This window comes from Poecilia latipinna, unplaced genomic scaffold (assembly GCF_001443285.1).
Source record: "Poecilia latipinna isolate Pla-1442-1.1 unplaced genomic scaffold, P_latipinna-1.0 Scaffold393, whole genome shotgun sequence".
NCBI classification, from domain to species: Eukaryota; Metazoa; Chordata; class Actinopteri; order Cyprinodontiformes; family Poeciliidae; genus Poecilia; species Poecilia latipinna.
The window spans coordinates 276,294-295,208 of record NW_015113009.1 but is presented as its reverse complement, the minus strand read 5'-3'; the positions used below and the strand labels follow the sequence as shown (position 1 = coordinate 295,208).

Sequence of the window (18,915 nt, the reverse complement as noted above, 5' to 3'; positions counted from 1 at the left end):
AGGAAGTCATTACAACATGGCTCCTCTATTAACCCTTTAATGTTTTTACCAGCATTGCTCTGAGAAGTAGCTCCTACAACGAGCTCAGCAGAGGTGTTTGCTAATTGCTGCAGGCTAGTCTGAAGGAGCTGAGTGGGGAGGGCGGTGCTGTAAGGCAGAAGCTTAAACTCTGCAGCTCCAAGAAGGAGCTTCATCCTAGAAGGCGGGGCTAGGTTCACCCAGACGTTTTTGGACAGCTGAATGGTTGCCATGGAGATTAAAGAATTTCTCTAACATGCAAGAAAGAATCGAAGCAACAATGCAGGTAGACTTGTTTTGAGTGTATAACATTATAATATGACATGTTTAAAAAGTTGATTTTTACATAATACTGCCCCTTTAAACCGTACAGGAAGACGCCTCTGTTTTACATTTGGGGGAAGAAAGGAGTGTGTTTGCAGAGTGAAGTGGCAGCTGCGCGTCCTGGGCCAGCTCCTCCTGACTGCGCACTGCCAAAAGTCCGGAGGCTGAGGTTTGTGTGGACAAAGCTCCACTGCTCCCAGCTGCCAGAGGAGGACCTTGAAAGAGGTAGAGCCGAGTTTTCCCTGTGCAGTCTGTCTCTGTCTCTCTCTCTTTCTCTGCAAAGCCTCAAACTGGAATTCTTCCTCTCCTTCATTCATCAGGAAGTTTCTCTCTCTCTGGAAACGGACAATGCCGGAGGATTAGGGAGAAGTTCGGCATTTAATCGACGTCGTCTAAAACTTCTCTCTCGGCGGGTTGAGCAGCTTTCTTCTTTGGCTATGAATTCTTCGGCGGGACCCCGCGTGTTTCTGGGATGAACTGGTGGATTTAAACTTTACGCACAGCCCGTTCGGCCTGTTTTCGTGCGGTTTGGTTTCCTCCCGCAGCGGAGGGCGCGCTCTGAACGCGATCCCTCTGAACAACTGCGCGTCCTGTCCTCTGTCTGTCTTCATCTGGAGTTAATAAGACACCAAATGCTGTGAGGAAACTACAGAACATCACCGAAGCTCCGCTGCTGGATCTTTTTTTTCCCCCTTCTTTTGTTTTTTGTTTTCCTTTTGGGTGGGTTTGCTTTACTTAAAGGATCCACGATGAGGGCGTTTGTTTGTGTCAGTTTGGCTCTGATTTATTTGATCACCTGGACCGAAGCCGACAAACAAACTCATCTGAAGAGGATGCCACTCCGCCGACGCGTAAAGACCGGACGTGCCCAGCCGCGCGCAACCGACAAGGAGGGCTTCGTCGGGCGTCTGCGCCCGGAATTTGGATCCGCGATCACTTCACAGAGCTCAACGGGCGGCGGAAATGTACAGTCAGATGAGGGGGCCCGAGTTCCCGTCAGGACAGGGGCGTCGAAGGACAGAAGAGCGGGAGGTGGGGGGTTGTGGCCACGGAGAGAGGGCGCCGGGCAGATCGGCTTGCCGCAGCGGTCGGACATGCTGCAGGATGAGGGCACTCCGGGAGCGAGGGCCAGGATCTCCAGGATGCCCAACAGTGCGGGGTCACCCAACCTGCTGGCCAGCTTCGCGGGGAAGAACCGGGTTCTGGTTATCTCAGCGCCCCACGAGTCCGACGGCTACTACCGGCTCATGATGTCTCTCCTCAAGACGGACGTCTACTGCGAGCTGGCCGAGAGGCACGTCCACCAGATCGTGATATTCCATCAGGAGGGCGAGATGGGGGGCAAGGTGAGGAGGATCACCGCCGAGGGGAAGATCCTGCAGGAGCCGCTGGACACGGCGCTCATCCCCAGGCTGATGAGCTTCCTCAAACTGGAGAAGGGTAAGGTGTGAAAGATCGATGCAGCAATTGGAAGTGTTGACTTTACAGGTGTGCAATGCCTGGCGAAAGTATCGGTAACCCTGGAACTTTATCATATTATTTTCACATTACAACCACCGAGTTCAATGAATGTTTTATACAATACGATGGCCATTGAAAAAAGTGAGGAGTAAACTTCCCCCAGAATTTCATATACATTTTTTTTATGTGACTCTTGTATAACATTGTCTAGAAAAGGCAAGGAAAGTTCTGAGCTCCAAAAGTCGAAGATGTGCGAGAAAAAAATAAATCCTCAGAAATTTGAGATAAATCTCAGAAAGTTTCTACAAAAACTTGGACACTTCGTAAAAGTTATTCAAAAGTCGAACATTTTCGATTAATCTAAATATTTCGGAGGGTTTTTTTCTAGCTAATTTAGGACTTTTCTAGTTTAGAAGAGCGATTTTTTTTTTGTCAGAAATTGGGGTGTTTCCATTACTTTGCAAATTTATTTTCACATTTACAATTCATGCAATTTTATGGTTAATGAGATTAAAACATATGTGTACTGCTTACTAAGTGATTTCTGCAGACTCTGTATTGTAGTCAGTAATATTTAGGATGGTAAGAGTAAATGGGAAGTATCAATGTGGGCCACACATTTCTTCTTTACTTCATTCTACTTTTCTTTGACCTCCAGGTAAGTTTGGAATGGTCCTACTGAAGAAAACCCTGCAGGTGGAGGAGAAGTACCCCTACCCAGTCAGACTGGAGGCCATGTATGAGGTCATTGACCAGTCACCCATGAGGAAGGTGGAGAAGCTGCGTCAGAAGGGCTTTGTCCAGAAGTGTAAAGCAGCAGGTGTGGAGGGTCAGGTGGAGGACGTAACACAGACAGGCAAGTCCACACTTTTTAGAGTTCTTAGTCTTAAAAGCCAAGCCAAAAGAATTATTGGGTGACCAGATGTGGGGGGTTCTTGCCTAAACATGACCATATCTACAGTCTGACTCATATCATATTGGAGGAGCTTGCTCTTTTCACATTTCATACCGTACTGTCATTTCATGGTGACATTTTTAAGAAATGTGTAAAAAAATCTATTTTTGTAAAATAGCTGCTCTAAGCTGTAGAAACAAAGATCAGTGGAAAGAGATTCATTTTGAGTTTCACCAACAAGGTGTTAAGCAAAGTCTGTGAATATTTGTGTAGCCTAAATTGAATATTTTTTTCTGTTTTAAATACGTTTTCAAAACACTCAAAAAAATTTTTTTACATGATCATAATTGGGTAGATATTTTAATACAATATTTTGTATTAATATAATACGTGTAAGAATACTTTCCTTAAAGTTAAAGGTTATCTCGGTTTGTCTGTCGAATAGCTCCTGCTCCTCCTGTACAGAGAAAACCAATGAAGAAGTTCCCTAGAAAGCCCACACAGGCCTCAACCACAGCTGCTACCACCACCACACGGCCCACGACAGCACCAACACCAACCACAACCAGACCCACAACCACAACCACCACCAAACCCACCACCACGACAACCAGGAGAACCACCACCACCCAGAGGCCGACCCGAGCCCAAACCACAGCCGTGTGGCTCCCGCCTTCCAGAACAACAGCTGATCCTTACGATGACAACCACAGCGAGAGGTACCCAGCTAAAACCACCCCGACCGGAGACAACCGCACCGACAAGGACAACAGAGACTCTCACAGCCACAAGCTGGTGCCTGTTTCACACAAACCCACCAAGACCAAGTCCGCCAAGAAGAACGAGGCGGAGAAGGTAATGCTACATCAGTTAGCAACATAGCATAGCTAACTGTCGGTAACAGTTTAACGGTTCCACGTCCTTTCACCTCTGTTCGGGTGAAATGACACCCGAAGAGTGTTTACAGCAGTTTTCTTTCTATTTAGATATATTTATACATTATGGAGATAGTTATTAAACATTAATTATTAAACATGCGCCAAACTCGCGTGTTTGTATTTTCTAACAACAACAAAAAAAATAAAAAAATAAAAAAATTGGGTACCACTTTATTTGAAGGGGGTTGAATAAGGCTGACATGACACTGTCATAAACATGACATAACACCTGTCATGAACATGAATAAGTCTTCATGAATATTTATGACTGTTGTCATAAATATTCATGAAGGCTTATTCATGTTCATGACAAGTGTTATGACATGTTTATGACAGTGTCATGACAGTCTTATTCACCCCCCTTCAAATAAAGTGTTACCAAAAATTGTGACGTGTTTGTGTTGTCATAAAAGCACAAACTGCTCTCATGTAGCACAAAAACGAGAAACTGCTTTTGTCCTTTTTGTCAAAACAAAATAAGCTTAAATTCACCTCCAAAATTAATTTCATAACCACAAGTAGCCCTGTGATTAAGTACCTGTGTTGAGTCAGTAAATGACGGCTGAGGAAGTGGCCTCTAGCAGAAACAGACAATAGCATCCACTGACCATGGGCATGACGGCCATATGGAGTCTGAGCTGTTATATCTGAGCTGTTCTTACAACCTGAGTGGAAAAATGATACGACACACAAGTGCATGGATTTATTGCAATATGCGATTGTTTTATTTGGTTGTGGGTTTTTTCTAACTAGACACAAACAGACTCTCTTTCTTGATTCAGAGAAGCCATTTTGTATTTTATGGGAAGAATTTGAGCCCAAAGAGCCAAAAATGAGCCTGTTTTCCATGGAACAAGGCAGTTTGCTGCAAATTTATATGCCGCTTTTCAGCAACCAATTGAGCATAATATTGCAACCATCTGCTTACTAGTGAGTTGGTGCAGCTTATACTAGCAAAACAACTCTGACCTGTTGATGTATAACCTCCACTAAAACCCCTGAAGGTGGTTTTGGAGCAGATCCTTTAAGTCTTGTAAGTTGGATTCAACTTGTTTGACCAGAGTGTCCCACAGATGCCTGATTGGATTGAGATTTGTCAATTGATCTCAATTTCCTCAGCTGCTTCCACTGGGTCACCTACTGACCGTAGGCAGCCTCTTAAAGTGACCGCGGACATATTCAGACCGTTAAGTTAATGTGAATAAATAAAACGTGTTCAGATCTAATTGATCCGCTTACCCTGGCTACCGTCACTATCCATGGTTTGCTCAAGTTCTGGGCAGGCTTTTGATTTTTCCAACCTCAAACTGGGTAAGTTATCTTTATGGCTATCGTCATGGTAACAGCATGATTCCGCCTGCAGGTGCCACCTAAAGACTACGAGGACAACTACAAACCCGGCCAGCCGATTACGAGCGGCCCAGAGGAGACGGAATCTGTCCCGGATGCCAGTCCGACCAAAAAAGTCAAAAGTAAGCACGATAAGAAGAAGAGAAAGAATGGCATCAAGAACATCAAGAAACCTGACAGGAGAGGAGAGAAACCCCGGAAAGAGGAGAAGAGGAAAAATGTGAGGAAGCCGACAAAGTACCCAGAAAGGCAGGACTACCCGAAACCCACAAAGAAGCCAACGCCCCCTCCCAAGGGCGCCCTGGCCTCCTTCCTGGACTACTTTGAGAACAGGAGGCGGCTGCTGGTGAGAGCACGACACAACATTTACAGTCCAGTAATAGTACATTACCTCCCCTCCAGGCCCTAATGACAGGGGAAGATATTGCACATAGATATTACTCTATGTCCATCAACATTTTGCTTCCTTACATGTATCTTTTCTCAACATCTTTGGGCCTTCTCTGTTTGGTTTATCGTGTCGTTCATTACAGCTAACACCCACTGCTGTTGTCCTGTTTGCCAAGAGAAAACAAAATAAGCTTAAATTCACCTCCAAAATTAATTTCATAACCACGAGTAGCCATGTGATTAAGTACCTGTGTTGAGTCAGTAAATGACGGCTGAGGAAGTGGCCTCTAGCAGAAACAGACGACAGCATCCACTGACCATGGGCATGACGGCCATATGGAGTTTGAGCTGTTACATCTGAGCTGTTCTTTCATCCTGAGTGGAAAAATGACACAACACACAAGCTCATGGGTGTATTGCAATATGCGATTGTTTTAATTCTAAAACGGGACAATATGGCTGGAAAATACACAATACTGTCCTTTTAAATGTGCTTATCTGGTAAAATAAGCATTTACTGCAAGTTTGAACATTAGACAAAAATAACAAGAGATATATAGTAAGATTGCAAAAAGCAACACATCAGCCTCAGTTTAAAGAAATTCAATAAACAGTTGGGAAACATCCCCAGCAGTTCTTTTCTCAGAACACTTCAAGGTGGGACGCAGAAGCCTTTTTGTCATCTTTTTGTATTTTATGAAAGCGCCAGAGTGATGAGCGGAGCGTAGCGGTATGAGAGCAAGTCAGGTTGAGAAAGTGACTTAGAGGTGATGTATGATTTATGTTTTTAACAATTTAAGATTGATGTTTTTTTGGGTTGGGCAACAACAAGATTACTGTTTTATATTACAGTTAAAAATGATGCTGGAGTCGGTGTTTCACTGTAAATTAAGTGCTTTAACTGCAGGAAAAATAAACAATGTTTTTCCCAAAAATGAACAGATGTAAAATGCACTGTTTTCACCAGCAATTCACATCAAATCAACAGTTTCAATCAATCAATCAAGTATATTTGTTTAGCACATTTCGGCAGCAAGGCAGTTCAAAGTGCTTTACATCATGAAAACATAAGAACATCATGAGCACAACATGCTGCCAACAACTGTGAAAACCGTTAAGGAGGATTAATGTTTTCAGTCAGACCTGAGGAGTTGTTGCAGTAATCAGTGCGACTAAACAAATGGATGAGTTTTTCTAGCTCTTGCTCCGACATCAGTCCTTTAATCCTAGAAATGTTCTTCAGGTGATAGAAGGCTGACTTTGTGACTGACTTTATGTTTCTCTGAAGGTTCAGTTCTGTGTCCATCACCATACCCAGATTTCAGGCCTGGTCACTATTTTCTGCCGACTTCAGTTTTGTTTTTAAATCATTTTATAGTTCACGGATTTTACCTGCCACAATTTTACTGTTTTCCACTGTTGAATATGCAAATATTTGTTTTTACAGTGTAATTACCTTTTACTGACTGCGGGGGCGCCACGGGGATTAGATTATCCACTCTTTTGCACCTCTGAAGTTCTAAAGCTTCACAATTGCTCCAAAGTTTGTCCATAAATTCTCCTGCTGCAGCCTGGGCTGCACAGCAGAGTGCTAGCAGACTTCATGTCTCCGTTTGGTAGCCGGTACGGATTCCTTATCGCAGCGCTGCTCTCAGCAGGGTGGGAAAACGTTCTCCCACTTCATGCAGGTTAATGTAAACATCTCCTCTGCAGCACAGGCTGCATGTGTGTTTATGGCACGTATATGTTACCCTAACCTTCCCTCCTTTCCTCCAGTTGATCACCTCCCCCAGTGAGGAGAACAGAATGTATGTCCAGCAGAGGGACGAGTACCTGGAGTCTGTGTGTGAGATGGCCATCAGGAAAGTTTCCATCATCACCATCTTTGGCTCCCTGACCAACTCCACCATGAAGATCGACCACTACCAGATAGGTGAGCTCCTCTAAATGGGATCCTGGTTCTGATTAGAGTTTGGAGCAAATTTAACAGCAAGTCACACAGCTTCTATATCACTTCATGAACTTTAACTAACACTGTGAGACTTTGGTGGACGGGTTTCTGAAGTTCCGGTATTGCCGGGATGTAACTACGTCGAGTCCAGAAGTTAGAAGTGAGCCGAGCCAGGCATCAGTGATCCAATCACACCCAAAACGCAGGTGTCTGGTCCTGTGGAGCGAACCAGCCAGCTTTCCCAGAAATCCTTTCAGCGGCGTAACTCAAACCGTCCTATAAACTATCAAAACTTTGTTTTGAGGTGGAAAACCGATGAAGGCTGGTTTGGAGGGATGTGCTGTGTCACTGGAGCTTGGGAAACCCCAGTCGTCTCAAACCCTCGGAGTCGGTCGCTCTGCGTTTGTTTCACGAGGAGCGAAGCCGCTTTACGAGTCTGTCTCTCCTCTTGTCGGCGAGGTTTTCATCCAGATGGAATGTGCTCACGTCATCCTCCGCCCCCGCCACCGATTCAGCTTAGCCGCACTTCCCTCCTTCCTCTTCCAGCCCGGAGTCTCCCCGTGTTGTTTTGGAACAGCCGTGTTCTCAAGACTTGCATCTGTTCATGCAGCTATTTTTGGAAAGGAAAAAAAAAATATTACCTTTTATTGTTGTTTTTAAAACGTCAGGAAAAAAACCAGACACAAGTCATGATAATCTAATATCTCCTGAGGCCACATGTTTCTAGTTTTCAGCACAAACATAGTAATACACTTGAAATAAGATGAAACTAGCTCAAGTAATTTTTCAACAAGATATAGGAGCTAGTTTTAAGCCAATAATTTCTTAATATTAATTCTTAAAAAAGTACTTGTTCCACTGGCAGATTAATTCACTCATGACAAGGCATGAGTGAATTATGCGTTATACGTAAAATAATCTGCCAGTTGAACTGGAACTTTTTATTGACTTAGAACGAGCTCCTTTAGCTGCTTTCCCATTACAAATGTGCACAAACCTTTGTCAATATTCCACTAATGTCAAAAAAAGCTAAATTTTATGTTTCCATTAAATAAGAAACCCAATTAAAATCAAGCATGTACATGTCTGTTCATTCAATAAGTCATGAAAAAACATGCTGTGCCATCACCCTCATACCACTTCCTGTTGTCTTCTTCATGTTTTCTGCCAGAAGTAACTTGTGGTTGTTGATCATGTGACTGGTGTGATGCGAAAAAAGTGTGTTTCTGCTGCAGTTATACAAACTACATGAATTTTGATACGGCTGAAAAACCACTTTGTTGAAACGCAAAACGCTTTATTGAATAACTTGAGGTATTTTTAATTGGCATGTTTCCATTAAGCTAATTTATTTTCGTAATTCCATTTTGCTCAACTGTATGACCAATGGAACAAAGCCAGTTAGCTAACATTATCTGCGTCCAACAGCATTTCTCAGCTTATATTTTGTTTGTTTGGAAAACCTGCATATTTGTCACACTTAAGTCATGAAAAGCATCCCACATCATGATCTCCCAAACACTTCCTGTCGTCTTCCTGGATGTTGTTGATCATGTGACTCATATGATGTGAAAAAAGTGTTTCTATTCCAGTCTTAAGTAAACAAATTTTGATGTGGATAAAACAAACCACCTCAATCTAATGCCAAAACCTTTTTATCAAAAACACAAGAGTTCTTCTTAATGTTTTCATTATGCAAGTTTCTTTTCTAAATGTCACATTGCGCCATTATGAAGTCATTGGAAATGCAGCTAATTTCTTGTTGAAACGTTGTCTTATTTCAAGTGTACTTGGATATTTGCTCTAGAAACTAGAGCAGAAATGCTTGGTGAGATGTAGTGTTTTGGGCACACACAGCCTGGTCTTTAGGTGTGTGTCCTCTGGACTTTGGTCCAGACTCTGTTGGGCTCTCTGTTGGGCTCACTGCCCAACAGAGAGCGGCTCAGCCACTCATCAAAACACGGCGTTCTGTGGTCTGCGTCTCATGCGCACATCTGGGACGGGACGGCTGATTAGAGGCCTTTACTTTGCTTCGCCGGCCCGCAGCATGCCAGATGCAGTCCTCTTCATCTAATCCAGACAGATCCCACAGAATGAAAGCCACTCTCTGTGGAGTTAGCGTGTGATTTACGCCGCAGCCTCCCATCTGGCCGCTCCAGGCAGATACATGCTTTACTGCAACTTTGTTTTAAAGTCAGCAGTGGGAGATGTACTGTTTTTGGGGTGTGTCGAAATGCCAAGTCATTTTACATCTTTTGCCTGTAATCTGAAAAGTATTGACACCACTTTCGCATTTTCAGTTTGTCACAAACTTTGATATGTTTAATTGGGATTTCATGTGATGGACCAACACAAAGTGGAACGATGAGTTTTCAAAACTCCCCCACTTTGAAAAATAGTGGACCAGATGGGTACAAAGGAATGCCACACCTTCCAGACTTATCTTTGAAGATCATTTTGAATCGTGTGAATCTTTTACCTTCAAATTCATATTTTTGCCCAAATGTATGTTGCTGTGTCCCGTTAAATTCCAATAAAATTCAGTGAAGTGTCTCTAAGAAACCCCGGAAGCTCACAGAATCTGTCATCCCGCTCTTCAGAGAACGACAAACCCATGAAGGGTCTCCGTCAGGAGGACCTGGTCAACCAGGAGCTGATCACAGAGCTGAGGAAGGAGTTCGGGATGACGTACGATGAGTTCTACATGGTCCTCACCGACACCGACATGAGAGTCAAGGTGAGAGCCCGCTCTGCTGGGAACCTGCAAGCAGCAGGTTGTTTCCACAGTGACATCATGGAGGATGTTTTCTGTTTAATTCAGTAAATCACTACTAGATGACTTGGGGAGATCAAAAGCTGAATATTCAGCCTGAAACCATCACAAGATATTGTAAATTCTGTAAATTTTACATCAGAACCTACGTAAACTTTAGATACATTAAAAGTTTCACAAAAAAAACTGTTTTCTATCTTCATGTTTTCTTTAGCATAGATACTCCAACATGACATGATGGGAAACTACCTGAGAGCAGATTAACACAATCCAATTCTATTATGAATTTAGTTTTTTTTCTTAAATGGCCATTTGTACTTTGGGGCGTCTGTGAATTTTGATCTGATGAATGAATGAGTTTCTTGACAGGAAAGGACTGGAACCATTAAATTGTACAACTTCTCTTGCAATATTATGACATTATAGTCTTAGAATTATGAGATTATTTTTGCATTATTTCTACTTTCTGAGTTTGTGTCGTTTGAGTTTAATTTCATATTATTATGACTTTACTCAGGTGTTACAATTTTTTTGTATTATTACGACTTTACTCTAACATTATTTCAACTTACTGTCAACGTTTTTCTCACTATATTAGGACTTTTTCTCGCGTAATTTAATTTTTTTCCCTTAGCTTGGCCCTAATACTCCATAGTCTTTCATGTAAAATCATTATTAAACACACCAATCGGCTTCTACGCACCTCAAATCTGGAACAAACTGCCAAAAAACTGCCAAACAGCTGGAACACTGAGTTCCCTTGAATCAAGGCGGAAGCCCTAGCTGGTCAGATTTGCTTTTGAACCATAATAAATGCAACATTGACCAACATATTTGATGTGTGTTGATGATTTTAACAATGGCACTTGACAAAATATAATGTCTTACTGGTTTTCACAGCTGTTGTCTATTTGATGTTTTTTAAATTGTTATGATGTGCAGCACTCTGAACTGCTGCGTTGATTAAAAACGTGCTAAGCAAATAAACTTGACTGAATGATCGACACGTTTAAGTTTGAAGTTGTAAATTGGAAAAGTGAGAACAGTTGTGGACGTGTGAACGCTCTCAGTCCGCATGTTCGCCTCTCATCTGCTTCCATTTCCCTGCTTTTTTCTTTGAAGGTGACCTGGCCTCACGCTGCTGGCACAGTAGCTCCACTCACACACTGTTTTAATTCACACAGCATGACATTTGCTCAGCAGCTGTGTGTGTGTGCGTGGATGTGTGTGTGCCAGAGTAAACCAGCTGGCTGTTTTTGGACAGACCCATCAAAGAGGCCAGTGTTTGCATCCTCTGCTGACAGAGACAGAGACAGGGCTGCCTGTGAGCGTACACGGCCGTGGGCGTGCGAGGGAGACAGAGCGAGGCGGAGAGAGAGAGAGACAGGAAAAAGGTGCGAAGGAGAACGGGCCGCGCCGCGAGTTCAGCACATCCGCGGAGGCGCAAGAGTCGCCGCATTTTCTACACACATGTTGTTCACCAAATCTTCTGTGTTTTCGCTGCTTCCCAGAAGTTACTGCGGCGAATGTTTGGAAGGTGGCAAAGCTCACTGCAAAGTCACAAACACACTTCCCGTTTCTCAAACCGCCTTAGAAAACATGTTTTATTTCATTCATTCGACTTCTAACGTTCTCATTTTTGTGTATGTCTTCTGTTTGGTTTTTTTTATTAAGCAGCAGTCCTATGAGGTCCCCATCGCCATGAAGGCTGTGTTTGACTACATTGACACCTTCTCCTCTCGAATCCGGGAGATGGAGCAGCAGAAGAGAGACGGAGTCGTCTGTAAGAAAGAGGACAAACCCCGGTCTTTGGAAAACTTCCTGTCCAGGTGGGATTCAACAACGCAGAGCTCACCACATAACCGTTTTACAGATTTCATCTCTTTTTGAATAGTCTCAGAGGGAAAACAAAAACGATGTTTTGAAATAACATCTCATAACCATTCATTGGGTGAAAAAGTCTGTCCTGACCAACATGCCACAGTGTGAAAAAGTAATTACCTCCTAAACTTAAAAGGGCAGTATTTTGTAATATCTGCTTTTTTTTTAGCTTTACATCATGCTGATTGTTGCTAGTCAGCACCAATTAGCAAACACCTGGTGGAGCCTGAGCTCATTATATGAGCTACTTCTCACTGCAACTTTGGTAAAAATGCTGCTAAAGGGTTAATAGAGGAGCCATGTGACGTCTTCCTGAAGGCGGAGTTTCAGAAAGAGCAGGAGTTTCTTAAAGAGACAGAGGGCTAATTTTATGCCGCTAAATTACAAAGTCATATTTGAGATATATAGTCTTTTTATAACAACTGAAGGTAACATTTACTTGATTGTGCTATAAAATGTGACCATATGCCTCAAAAACAAATAATGATAATCTGTTTGATATAAAACTAGTTTGATGACCTAATATAAGTTTGGCAAATTTATTTCTGGCTCTGTTTGTTGTTAATTCTCCGATGCACGGCTAAGAATCAGAAGAGAACTTGGAAAGTCTTTCTTTTTGTGAATTTACGAACTAGAAAGAACATGTATTATGATGATTATATTTAAAAGATTTGATGGAGGAAATGTTTAATTAAACAGCCGAAGTCCAAGAAGGTCAGCTGCCTGGGTGTAAAATCTGGGCAGGAAATCAAAACAAGGGTAGGACAATCATCTGTCTTACCTCTGGTCAGAGGGTGATGCCTGGAAATTTTAGACAACTCTCAAATGACCATGTAGAGATTGAAGCCAGCTGATCCACAGATATCTCTCAGGGTGACGATTCATCTATCGAAGTCTGTGGGGATAATTCAGTTGTTCAATTCAGGTGTGTTGGAGCAGCATCTAAAACCAGAAGAATGGAAAATATCGAGGACAAAGGTCGGAGACCCCTGTTTTAGACACTTCTATGGTAAACTAAACTTAAACAAAACCATTAGCGTGAACTGATCTGTTTCCCCGACGTCACGAAAGATCAAGTTTTTCTTGATATCACTCCAAGTATTAGAAAATGAAGAGACGCCACAGCCAAGAGGGAAGGGACACGTCAAGCTAATACTGACTTAGATGGATGCAGAAGCTCTTGTTTGACACAGAAACCATTCAGACTCTGTGCCTATAATACACACACACACACACACACATCTAGATCTAGATAAAGAATAAAAATGTTTTGGCCCACTCCAAACGAAGCGTTGAGCTCAGGTCAAAGGGCAGTTGAAGGAGTTCATACTATTCTTATGAAAGCAATAACCTGACTATGATTTATGTATTAATAGTTTTTATCCAAAGTTATGTGGGAGAATGGAAGAAGAGATTTCAACCAATAATAAAAACTTTATTTATGACTGTTGCTGCATCAGCAGTTTATCATCCTGACGCACAGATAAGACGCAAAGACAGTTGGTCTAAGAAGTTGAATGTGAGATCCTGAGTGGTCCGATCGTGTTGCTCCTGTTTTTTCTCTGAGCCACAAGTGGGACCAGATTTTATGGGTGCTTTGGTCAGAACACGGCAGACAGCAGCTGCCTCTCTGTACGCGTCCTGCAGCCGTTAAAAGTAGCACAAACCCCTGCAGTTTGTCGAGGCTAAATCAATGCTGTCACATATTTTCACGAGACGTCTGAAGCAGAAAGGCCGTCTTTTGTTCCCATGGCGACCGTGGAGAATATTGGTTTCCCGACTGCTGTGATGTGGCAGGTTCTCAACCGTAATTTGGGGTTGTTGCCCTTCTGGAAGTAATTGTATGGGAATATGCAGAGTACATGCATAAACTGCTTGTCTTGGCATCGAGCTTTCACTGCTGCACCAAAGTGCCACTTAGATTCAGGCGGAAATTTCCCTTGATTGCAGGTTCAGATGGAGACGTCGGCTGTTCATCATCTCCGCCCCCAGCGACGAGGAGTGGTCCTATCAGCAGCAGCTGTACGCCCTGAGCAGCCAGGCGTGCAATCTGGGTGAGCCGTCCGAAAGCAACCTGTCGCATCAGCCAGCAGTGTCTGACCAGTTCGCTCAGCGCTCTGAGGTCAGCTCACGAGTTTATAGGTTAAAACAGGAGGAGGAAAAAACAATCAGAACCTCTAAATAGGGGCCATGAAGTTTGTTCAAAGGGAAAAATAAATTGAAGCTGGGGAAAAAATAAAAAACCTTCAATCTGAAAAGTAGTTTTGAACATTTTTTTTCTTTTAGGATTTTTTTTAAACATTCAAATCTGTACTTTCAGTTTCATTTTTTTCTGTTTCAGAACACTTTTATTCAGTTCCAAAACTTTATAAACTTTTTTTTTTTTTCAATTTCAAGATTATCTTTCAATGTCAAATCTTTTTTTTTTGTCAGTTTTAATTTCTTCTTTCTTTCGAACAAGCTTTATGGCCCTAATTTAGCTCCTTAGTTTACTTACACAACTGTCAGAAGTCAGAAAAAATGTGCACGACATTACGAGTGTTTGTCAGGCAGTGCATTTCTTTCCTGACTTGAATAAGTGGGTAAGTTTTTACCAACAAATTGTTGAGAGCAAACGCCTGTTTTCATCTGCTTTGGAAACAAAGCGCCATCAACAGCTACACAACTGGGCAGAAGATCGTTGTAGCAAGATGGCGGCTGCTTTGTGCCTCTCTGTTTTCCGCCATGTTTGTTGTGTCTTCAGTATGACCCACATGGTGACATCACAGTTTACGCTGAAGTACCAGGTATTCCACAGAAACAAATGGAAACAGATTCGCTGTTCTGGAACCTTGCTAATGACTTAACTAAGTATGTTAGATAACTTTTTTTCCCCGCCGCCTCCCTGAGGACCTGAAGATTCAGAGCCATTTTGAAATGAGATATAAAAAAGCTAATTTTATTTCCTAGTCAGAAACCAATGGACTGCAGTGAATCAACACCAACAAAGAGTTTTTTCTTTAGTTTTCCGCCACGTTTGCTAGCTGTTAGCGTTTCCAGCTCCTATGTACGATCTGTGCTTTCAGAGGAAGAGAAAGTTCAAGCCGAGATTAAATTCAAACTGGAAACAAAGATTTATCTTTTATTTTCTTCCATGGATACACTCACATTTACAGCAATATAATCACAACAGCTTCAATCTGTCTTTTCTTTACTGCATTCCTTAGGAGCACGCAACAATAAGTTGTTGAAAATGCCGAAATTTATGGGCATGTCTGAAGTCTTGCAAGCTCATCTATCCACTTAAATAGAAAGGATGAGGTTATTTATTAAATCCAAATGGGGAAATTTAATCAGAAACACTTTTTTGCTTCCTGGTATGATTTACCTCATCCAGCGATGTGTGTGGTCACACTCTGCCAAAGTCTTATGGACTCTTATAAATGTACGAATAAATTCCTCATGTGTGAAAAATGAATGACACAAACTTTTTCTGTTTGTTGTAAATCTCAGATATGAAGCCCATATTTCTGGTGGATGTGTGTGTGTGTGTGTGTGTTAACGTATTCGCTCGCAGAAAGATCCCAGATGATGAAATTGGCACCGAGCTGTTCTCTTCTTTTCTCTAATGCGTACAAGTCTTTTTTTTTTCCCTTCCTCTGGCAGGATGCCTGTTGCTCAACGTTTCCACTGCAGTTTAAAAGTTATTACTGCCGTTTATGTCAAAACTTTGCAAATGTGAACAATTTTGACGGGTCTGACAGAAATATGGCTGATAAATGTAAACCGGACAGACCCTTGGACAGCTCCGCTTGTCTGTAAAAACAGATATTCAGGGTTTCACACCCTAGTCGCTTCAGTTCTCATGAAAATTTGAGTCGTGTCATTAACCCTCAACTTTCTCTTTTTTTATTATTATTTCTATGATACACAAGTGAAGTCAGAACATCAATCATTTTATCACTTTTATTACTTTTAGTACGGTTTATTTTTAGTCCAAACAGAACTCCTGTACAACTTGAAAGATTTATTGTGGGGGAAATTTCTACAGTTATATTTAGAACCAAAGGTAAAACAGTTTTTATTGAGGCAGAGAGTCTGAAAGGGTCCATTAATGTCACCACTGTAGAAGCCATTCTATACTGCTGGATTTATTTTGGTATAATTTGATGAAGCATAAAGGTAAAAAGGCCTAAAAAATCCTGAATCTTCTGTGAAATGCCGTTTATTTGTGTGGAGTGTTTTGTGTCGATTTTGGTTCTGATCCCAGTAACCTTATAACCAGCAGTTAGTGGTGATGCTTACTTTAGCTATTGATTAATCTATCAAATATTTGGACAAATAATTGATTAATCAGAGATGGAGAAAAATCAGCACATTCTCAGTGTAGGTTCTTTAAGTTTTTTAGACAATATTTGAAATGCATTAAAAGATGATTTCAATTGGCGCATTTTTACGGTGAACAGAAACTACTGAGGGTGAGAATGGCTGTTTGGGCGGTAAACGTTGCAGACTCTTGGTCTAAGCTGTCTGTTAAGATTTAAAGAACAATCCCATGTTTCTTACAAACGAAGACGTGAAGAATGTTACCTACAGTAGATACTCACTGCTGTAAAGCAGAATTATCTGTTTCAAGGTTGTCTTAAAGGTTCAGAGCATTTCTTCTGGGCTTTGCTGGTCACCCAAAAAGAATGAAACTGTGACAGCGTGTTGTTGCTTCATGGCAATATCACTGAAAAACATGATGAGTGATTAAAGAAAAACCACACGTGGTTCACCAAGTGAAGCCAGCATTCTCTCGCGGCTCTCCCACTTTAGAGGAAACAATTTGTTGGCAGGATTTTCCAGACCACCTCTGAGTTCTCCTCCCTTCACGTACAAAACGGCCGTTTCGGGGTTCGTTCCAGGAGCTGTCGGTTCGCATCAGCAGGAAGGCGGATGGACACGACGCAGCTGGATGCAGCTTCTCCCTCACTCCTTATGTTGCATTTATTGGTGCTGTGTTTACCGTGATGTTCCAGGTCTGAGGCACATCGCCGTCCTGAAGCTGGTCGGTACGGAGCTGCCGGACATGGGCGGAGTCCTGGAACTTTATCCCATCAATGGTAAGAGCTTTATTGTTTAAAATGACATTTTCGTAACAGCATGGTCCTCACATGCTTTTTGTTGTTGGAGAATATGACAAAGTACAGTCATCATCCACAGAAACTAATAGAGATACGAGAAAATTCACGTTATCCGACAGAAACTCACTCGGTTGCAAATCATTTTGCAGAAATAAAAGTAGATTTCTGTAATAACTTTTAATACATGTTTCAATGGGCCGTTGAAACAGCAGATTTAGTGTGGCAAACGGCCCAATATTATATATTGGAATAAACAGGGATTATACTGAACAACAGTCACAGAATAAAATATTTAGGAATAACTTTTCCTAAATATCGGGGTTTTATACCAAAAGCCAGTTAGATTTCCTCATTGTAATATTTCTGCTAAGTTTGTTACTCTAGGCTTTTCCAAGCTTATAGATTTAATTGTTCTTAAATTGATCTTCAAATGCTTAAATGAACTTGAACCCAAACCATTAAACAACCGCATAAAGAAGCTGCAGGGCTACAGCAGATCTGCCAGAGTGGCTTTAAATGGCAGATGTAAGCGTCCCTTTTGTCTAAACACTTTTGTTCAAAGTTTTCTCTGTGTGAGAGGATCCACAACTTGGTGCTCAGTTTGGTTGGAGCTTCCTCTCTTTGCCAGCTGGTCTCACATTCATCTCTACAACACTTCAGTTCTAAAAGACTTTATGGGAATAGTTGACGACAGTCTAATTGAAGCTCGCACCACATTAAGGACGACATTGGATTTGGCTGCCATTCCCAGATTTTTTAAGTTTTTTTGAGAGAGAGAAAAAGAGAGAGAGAGAGAGAGAGAATGGGTGAAATGTAGCACAAAAGCACATTGAGAGAGCAGTAATTCTAGAAAAGTGCAGTATGTTTTATGTACAGGAGCTCTCGGTTGATTTATTACAAACTTCAGATTTAAGGCAACACAATTGGAAAAGGTTTTCAAGTTAAATGTGAGACTTTCCGTTTTACAGCTCCATCAGTAGGAAAATGATAATACCAAACACAGAACCAGATCTGCCACAGAATGTTTTGGACTTAAATCGATAATTAGTGAACGTGTACCTGGGCGTAGGGCCTGTAGTGTCTGATAAACCGATTCCACATGGTCTGGAGGAGAAACCGGCCCTGAACAGGCCACACTTGACCATTACTCTCAGATAGCACACACTGGATGAGTCACACACACTGATGTTCTCCAAGACAGAACAGATCAGTGGAACAAAACTGAGAGGGTACAAAGTGCTGCTAATGCTTTTAAACCTTTTGAGAACATGTGTCAAACTCACGGCCCGGGGGGCCAAAGAAGGCCATTCAGAGCTTTTATGTATGTGTTCCTCTAGCCTCCAGTGGGCCACATAAATAGCAGAGAATTCGACATAGCAGATGTCTGCTTAAATATTACTGCATCAATCAAACCAAAGCAGTTTTTGTCAGTACAGAGCCAAATTATGTCAGTCAGTCTCAACTGTTTTTTGTGATTCCACGATCACGCAAATTGACGCAAAATCGACAAACCGACTCACTTTTTCGCACTAATGCGTACTTGTCAGTTTATTACAAATTTTCCACGACGGTGAAAAACCTTGGGTTTAAATAATGCAAACTCCCACCTTCGGGTGGCAGTATATCTTGCTTCTACTAAACTGCTACCTCAGCTTTAATTGATTCCAAGTTATAGTCCACATGTGTCAAACTCAAGGCCCGCGGGCCACCATATCATTTTATGTGGCTCCCCCAGCGTTTTATAGGCCCCTGATTGACTTAAAATAGGTTTTGAGTCGGATTGACTAAAAACTACATCTCCCATAATGCATTCCGATTGTTACCAGTCA

General features: G+C 42.0%; 1 protein-coding gene and 1 long non-coding RNA gene across 2 annotated transcripts in view; one reads left to right on the top strand and one right to left on the bottom strand.

Annotated features, from left to right (window-relative positions):
- LOC106950331 (uncharacterized) overlaps positions 1–4,296 on the bottom strand; it is a 15,296-nt gene extending 11,000 nt beyond the window's left edge. Inside the window, exon 1 of the long non-coding RNA XR_001425591.1 lies at positions 4,175–4,296. This is a non-coding gene — a long non-coding RNA (uncharacterized LOC106950331). The remainder of the gene's footprint in view (positions 1–4,174) is intronic.
- Positions 437–18,915, top strand: part of ccdc80 (coiled-coil domain containing 80) — a 24,637-nt gene continuing 6,158 nt past the window's right edge. Inside the window, exons 1-10 of the mRNA XM_015037106.1 lie at positions 437–567; positions 663–1,782; positions 2,462–2,659; positions 3,144–3,553; positions 5,000–5,332; positions 7,153–7,309; positions 9,928–10,064; positions 11,778–11,929; positions 13,932–14,035; positions 16,982–17,065. Of these exons, the coding sequence (XP_014892592.1) occupies positions 1,092–1,782; positions 2,462–2,659; positions 3,144–3,553; positions 5,000–5,332; positions 7,153–7,309; positions 9,928–10,064; positions 11,778–11,929; positions 13,932–14,035; positions 16,982–17,065 (2,266 nt within the window). The 5' untranslated portion in view covers positions 437–567; positions 663–1,091. The remainder of the gene's footprint in view (positions 568–662; positions 1,783–2,461; positions 2,660–3,143; positions 3,554–4,999; positions 5,333–7,152; positions 7,310–9,927; positions 10,065–11,777; positions 11,930–13,931; positions 14,036–16,981; positions 17,066–18,915) is intronic.